Source organism: Pygocentrus nattereri, chromosome 6 (assembly GCF_015220715.1).
Source record: "Pygocentrus nattereri isolate fPygNat1 chromosome 6, fPygNat1.pri, whole genome shotgun sequence".
NCBI classification, from domain to species: Eukaryota; Metazoa; Chordata; class Actinopteri; order Characiformes; family Serrasalmidae; genus Pygocentrus; species Pygocentrus nattereri.
The window spans coordinates 7,092,274-7,099,773 of record NC_051216.1 but is presented as its reverse complement, the minus strand read 5'-3'; the positions used below and the strand labels follow the sequence as shown (position 1 = coordinate 7,099,773).

General features: G+C 40.5%; 1 protein-coding gene across 4 annotated transcripts in view; it reads right to left on the bottom strand.

Moving 5' to 3' along the window:
* cerkl (ceramide kinase-like) overlaps nucleotides 1-7,500 on the bottom strand; it is a 138,759-nt gene that overhangs the window by 94,477 nt on the left and 36,782 nt on the right. For all 4 annotated transcript variants that reach the window (XM_037539079.1, XM_037539080.1, XM_037539081.1 and 1 more), the window contains exon 2: nucleotides 3,531-3,767. In XM_037539079.1, coding sequence (XP_037394976.1) covers nucleotides 3,531-3,767 — 237 coding nt within the window. The remainder of the gene's footprint in view (nucleotides 1-3,530; nucleotides 3,768-7,500) is intronic.

Here is a 7,500-nt window from a genome sequence, read left to right as displayed (position 1 = left end):
CATATGCCTCCTCTAAAACCCTACAACACCCCCAATCCCTCCAATACCCCGCCATCCATCTGAAATGCAGCCTGAGCATCTACAAAACTTCAAAATAAAGTGGTACCAAAAGCAATAATTAGCATATCCTTGTTTTCAGAAGAAAACCCCGTATCTCCAAAATGGGAACTTTACAGGAAAAGGAAAAAACATACTTTACTTTTAATGCAAGTCAATGGAACCAGATTTTTTTCCAAGTCATTTTGAGTCGTTTCTTTTCGTCCATTCATCATGAAATTTACAAACAATGTAAAGGGGAACAGTCGTTTTCAAATTATGTCAAAAACTGAAAAACGATAAAAATGGAGATACAAGGTTTTCTTCCAAAAGCAGAGACATATGATACTAGCAGTGTAGATGTGAATGTTTTGTAAGAGCAGCTCATGATGGCAAGACGCCTCCTCAGTGGTTGGAGGTGGGGGAGGAGGGGTTGTGTTTGGCTTTACGGAGCTGTTGGATCAGTGGAGGAACAGGTTGCTCCCTCGGCCTCCCTGCAGTTTGCAATTATCCGTTCTCCTCTCACCGACACTGGCTGCCAACACAGGGCCAGCGGCACTGGCCAGTACTGAATTGGGACAGGTGTCCTTCCAAACGCTTCAGCCATCTTCCTCCTCGCCCTCCATCTCAAAGCAATAGTCTGGCAAAAACTCATGCTTTCCCCTTTCTCTCCACTGGAGCTTATATGTTATTGATAGTTTAGCTAACCAGTAATGGAGAAAGATACTTTACCGATTTCCAAATTTCATCACAATTTGGTGGTTGAGATGTAAACAGAGTCATTCACAGTGGTTTGGGGTGAAATTCTCCATTCTAGAGAAAATTAAAAGTCAGAACTGCTCACAGTGGTGGTGATAGGAACCAGACGTCCACCTCTAAAAGCTCCTTCACAGAGTGGTTATGAATACACTGCCTGATGTCGGAGACATTGTTTTGCGATAGTCTTTAGAAGGCCTAAAACTTTACTTCTTAATCTCTTTGTGGCAGAGAGGTACTTGCAAGGTGTTCTAAGGTAAAATACTCCACAAAGAAAACTTATTTTTCACATTGACCACTATTTAAACAAACAAATAACATAAATAAACAAATAACATGGCTATATCTGTGTTGCAGACATTGCGACCCCTGGTTCCTATCACCACCACTGTAAAGAAATCTGAGACTCTCTACATTTACAGCACTTGGCTGACGCTCTTGTCCAGAGCGACTTACAATTTGATCATTTTACACAGGTAGAGGCCAAGGCAGTGTTAGGAGTCTTGCCCAAGGACTCTTATTGGTATAGTGTAGGGTGTTTACCCAGGTGGGGATTGAACCCCAGTCTACAGTGTAGAAGGCAGAGGTGCTAACCACTACACTAACCAACCACTCTCTACAGCTTCAGATCACCATTTATTTGCAGAACTTAACCTACTGGGGAAAGAAAATGAATAAAATGTGGCCGAAAGTCTTGGCATATTTAATATCTTATGTTTTATTTTTTCCAGGATGTTAAACTCAGCAGGAAAACAAATTGTGCTCGGAAATTCGCAGAAACTGCCATGTTTGAGTGTGTTCTCTGTAGAGGATGTGTTTACTTATTTACACTTAGAACGTTTGACGGGGGATGACAAATCAGATCTTTTGACCAAATTATTCCTTTGAGCCCAGCAGCAAATGCGTCTACATTTTTTTTACGAGTGACTCTGCCTGTCGTGCGTATGAGCAATCATTTACTTGTGATACACTGACTGAAATTCATTAGTGGGTCGAGCAAACTATTCCCGAGCCTGTTCAATCCCTGTCTGCAAACGCAATAAAAGACGAAAGCACGAGCTGTGTTTGCTGTGTTAATGTTTGCGTGATGCAGCACTCTGCAATAAAAAACTGTGTCTCAGAACCTTCCAGATAAAGTCTCTCCACAATGACACGCTAAGGAGCCTAATAATAAAAACTGCTTTGTGCTTTTGGGTTTGATTTTCCACTGGAGGAGGTGGTGAAACCCTCAGCAGTCTGGAGTTATTACTGCACACCCCATTTACATTATATAATAATTTAAAAGAAATGGTTACATAATTACATAGTTATGTATTTTGGACTACTTTTCTGTTTGTTTTGATGTCAAACAATGATAAAAACATGGTAAAAGTGAAAAAGATGGGTTTTTTTCGGCCGAACAAGACTCAAATTGTTCTGCTTACAAACACAAACGTTTGTAAATCTTCCATTGTTACAAGCTTGACTTCCTAACAATAGCAGAACCCTTTTGGGAACCCTTTTCCAGTGCTTTCTGGAATTAGAATCATAGAATAGAGGTTTTTTCTGACTAAATTTTTAGGTTTTAATAGTCACTGTGACTAAATAGCGCCCCCGACAAAAAATGTTCAAGGTGGTAGTAACTTCAGGTGCCTGCAGATGGCACTGCAAGAGGATGATGAGGGCTATATATACCTGCATGGTGTGTGACGGGATTCATAGATTGAGAAAAGGTGGTAGAGTGCAGTGAATGTCTCATTCAATGAATGTCTCAACAAAGCAGATGTTAATGATTGGCAAAAAGGAATGCTTGCGTTTGGGCAGCCAAAGGCCACAGCGTGAAGGAAGTCACTTCATTTGCATGTGGTTTGAATGAAAAGTTTATAATGTGTATTTTTTCCTATACGCTTTATTCCAAAGAGCTACGATGAGATGCAGTACATGTCAAATTACCAGAGGGGAACTCTCAAGGTCTTCTTGGCCTTCTCTGAATGATTTCTGAGAACTAAAAAATTGTGTGTAATTTTTAGTACATCTTTATTTAATAGAATCATCATCTTGTTGTATTTAAGCAACCTCAGCAACTGTTGTACTAATATTATTAAATCACTGTAGGCTTCAGTGGAAAAATAGTTCAAATCTTGCCTCTGAAAACTGTCCAATCAGGATTGTTTTCTCTGTGGTATCTGGGTAGATACAGCCAAGCGAGCTCTCCCAATGGTTAGGACTTCAGGAGCTGAACTGAAGGCCTAACGCTTTAGATTAACTACCAACATATCAAGGAAGTGACAGAGGAATCGACCAATCATCAGTTTTGATTTCCAAAGGGTAGGACCATTTTAGAGAGAAAAAAGCCATTCTTGGTCTTATGGAACTTCTAGATACGTTCTAAACACAAGTTATAGTCTAAGCAGGTTCCAGTTAGTTGTTATGAATGGAAAACAGCGGCGGCAGCTCTTTGCCAGCACTCTTTACTGAAGGAGTCACTGTAAAACTGAAGCTCAGCTATAGGTTAGTGTCTGTTACGAGCTTCTAATGAAACATATGGAACGTATTCAACAAGCTTCAAAATCTCATAAGGGTGCGTGCTGGAATAGCATCATAACAGAGACGTTCCTCCCTTTTTCCGACTATTTTGAGCTCCGCACCACCGACATTGGCGTTTTTTTCACTGCGACTAAACACACCTGAACTAAATATTAGGTGTTATGTGTGAATCCTAAGGTCACTAAACGCGGTAAACGAAGTGAATGTTGTACCGTTGAGGATGTCTTTGAGGTGTTTGAACCAAATCTCGCAGTGGTCAGCGCTCAGGTTGTTGAGGTGGACGGCGTGGTCTTTGAGTTTGGCTCCTTTGCGTTTGCCGACGAAGACCGTGATGCCCAGGAGAGTGCCGCCGCTCTTCTGACCGACCGAGCGCCGGCGCTTTACCTTCACAGCGAACACGTCCGTCAGATCCACAAAGTCCCCCTGCAGCTTCTTCACTGCCGACTGACCTACGAATACACACATGCAAACACGCACTTACAGTTAGAATGACTTTGTAATGTGATCAGGACATGCGCAGGACTGCTGGACCTTTTTTGGCATTGGAATGAAGAACAAACAGCATTTAGGACACAAAGAAGGAGCACAGAGGACGTATAACAAGTAGCCACATAAAGGCATGAGCAGGCTTCCATACAGTATATAAATAAGTATATAAATTTACAGATATATGCAATTCTTATGCACTGATGTTTCTAAATTATTACATAACTCAGCTGTTAATATGTAAACAGAGTAATCAGAGTGGTTTGGTGTGAAATGGTTGATTGTAGAGACTCGGAGATCTTTAGTGGTGGTGATAAGAACCAGGGGTCGCCATGACAACACACAAATATAGCCATTTTATTTACTATCTAGAACCACCGGTGAACCCACACGAGTCTTTATGGAATGAGTTTATAAGGAATGTTGATGACGGTAAAACAGTGACAGATCTGAAAGAAGCTTTGTCTGGGGACTACTTGCCTCGCGACACCCTTCATGTACACACTTGACTCTTCAAGGGTTCTTTAGTGGTTGTTTATAGAGCCATGAACACTCAAAGAACCCTAAGCATGAATAAATGGCTCTGGGCATGGTAAAGTGGTTCTTCAGAACGTGCTGTAGTTTGGCATAAATATTACCTTTTTGAAAAGGGTTCTATATAGAACCAAAAATGGTTCTTCTATTATTACAAGCTCGACATCGTAACAACAGTAGAAACATTTTTGGTGCCATAGAAGCATTTTCAAAAAGGTTCTATGTAGAACCTTATACAAGACATTCCCCATCGATCTAAAGAATCTTTTCATCATGCAAAGAACCGTTTAAGCAGGCAAATGGTTCTTTAAATGTACATGGTTCTACATAGAACCCAAGCACCTTGAAGAACCATCTTTTTAAACAGTGTACAACATTATATGCGTTAATGTTATTCATCCTAATCAAACTAAAAGCCTTTTATGTTTTCTTAAAAAAAAAAACACACCTTGTGGACAGCAGACAAATGTCCCCGCAGCCACACAGCGTTCACGTTTTCATCGCTCTGATGACAATAAGTGTGTGTTTTTATCTCCATACACAGGCATGAGCGCGTATTCGTTCTCAGGCAGTATCGGTGCGATCCTGACATTGTTAAATTAGTAATCTTTAGACCATTTCTTCCATGGGTTTCACTCTCATTTGTACATGTTATGTAAAGTTGACAATTTGCAAATTTATGACTGGCATGTCTCTCAGCCAATCACAGTCGTTTCCAAAACCCCACAGAGCTCCCCAGAGCAATCCTGTAGTGAGAGTGGTGGCAGCAGTAAATTACTCAGAATTATTAGAATAAGAAATGATGGAAAGTGCATCTAAGCTCTGACTCCTGATCATCTGGAGGATGGAGCTGCTTTCTCCATTACTGGGCGTCTTTTTCCTTTCACTCCACTACATTTCAGAGTCTAATATCCGACTTTTTCCTCCTACATTTTGAGAAATCTGTCGTTCCTTTTGGTTTCTGTGTGTATAAAAACGTAACATGTCAAAACGAAAGAAGCGCAAAGCCAGAGCACCAATCAGGGCCCAGCGGTCACTTTGTTTAGAGCTGGTTTTGACCTGTTGGTCATACCGACCCAGTGCAGCACGCGGTTCAACGTCAGCGCAGCAGCGTAAAACTTTGGGAGAGTCTGTTCAACATAAATGATGAACTAACCTAACTTTGTGTAAATAGAGCACAATATAGAAATATGTCCACATATGCAGTCGAGACTGACGCGGCTTTTTTCTGAATTTCTACAAACACCATTTCATTTTATAGTAAATGAGTTTGGGCTGGTTTATGTTTATGAACAGACGCCTACAGATCAACATAGTAAAGGAGCTCATCTGTGATCCTGAGTTTAAAGCCAGTTTTTATTCAACTTAAACTTGGAACTAAGTTGTAAATAAATCTGAAACTGAAACTTTGCTTGTGTGTAAAAAGTGATTTCAGAGCCACTCGGTTCTCCCTGATGGAAACTGTTTACCTTCAGTGTTTTGTGCTTCTGATCATTTTAATAGACGTCAGCGTCACTAATTAATGACGTTCTATTAAAAGACTGGTTTACCAAGAGAGACGCTGGAGGACTTTCACCTGAAATGAGTTCATGAAGCCAGTCTGGTTATAAAAATGATAACAGGACCAGATCAGAGCCAGAATTCCTCTTTTAGTACTTTTACTTTATACTTAAGTACATTTGAAGGTAAATACTTTAGTACTTTTACTCAAGTGGAGGTCTAAAGGGAGGAGCTTCTACTTTTACTGGAGTGATATTTATAGCAGTCAGGGAGACTCGGACGCATGCACTGTAAAAATCCCACATGACGCTACTCAGCCAATCAGATCTGTGCATTACGATGAGCACTGAGACACGAATGAGTGATGCCAGACGGGAGAGACGAGGCGAGAAACAGCAGTCAGAGAAGAAAGTGAGTCAGAGGGAAGTTATTTCACATGTTGTGCTCTGAAGAATGAAAACTGAGCATAAATGTTGTTGAAATCTGACTGAACTGGACTTTATTCTCTTTCATTTTATCTTTTTCAGTTTATTTCATTATTTTATTTTGTTTCCTTCTATCTTTATTTCTTTTAATGTGTTTTGCTTATCTTTGTTTTCTTTTTATTTATTCTGTAAAGCACTTTGAGTTGCATGTATGTATGAAAGGTGCTATACAAATAAAGATTATTATTATTATTATATTTATTTGGTCTGATATTCAGTAAATGTTGTTGAAATCTGACTGAACTGGACTTTATTTGATCTAATATTCAGCTGTCGACTGTATAAGATGTTGATATTCCTACTCGGCCCTTTCAGTAAACAGTATATGGCACAGAGTCATGATGCAGGTTAGACATTGTGATGTTCTGGACCTTCGCTTGAGGAAATTTCTCTAACTGGACCTTTAATTTTTAATTAAGCATGCCTGCTCTACAAGATAACTGCAACATCGATGAGAAGCACCTTGTAATAAATCAGCAGCAACTGGGTGTAATTTTATTTATCGTATGTTGAGTAAAGACATTAATTTAATACAGAGAATTTTTGCAGAGCACCAAATAAGCTTCAAATGCGCTTAAACTGAATATTCAGTGATAATAGTACATCCTGCTTGGCTTTGGGTTAAGAACGGGTGCTTGGACCCCTGCTGCAAATGATTACCAACAGACAAATGTCAATTAAACGGCTATGAGATGCTTCTCTATGCAGATCCATTATAAAATGGAAGCTTCTAAGTGGCTGTCTCTCTCTCTCCCTCTCTCTCTCCCTCTCTCTCTCTCTCTCTCTCTCTCTCTCTCTCTCTCACTCTCTCCCTCTCTCTCTCCCTCTCTCTCTCTCTCTCTCTCTCTCTCTCCTCATGTGAAAGCCCGTCTTCATTAGGATCACCCCGGCCGCACATCCGTGTTTCAGAACATTAACTAGCCTCTCACATTACTGCACAGGACACCCGCCGCCATCTGCTCCTCCGCGGCCCTCCTGCACCCACCAGCCACTCCATTTATTTAACTCTGGAGCTTCTCTTCATCACAGAGGGGAAAAAAAGGAAAAAAACAACCCAGAGTCAATTTAATTAGTGAGAATAAGAGATAATCTCTCCCGACAGAGCTTTTCCTACGAACGACGGAGCGCCCCATGTTGTTAACAGCCGTGCACATAAAAGAAAGACTCTGAGGGAGGA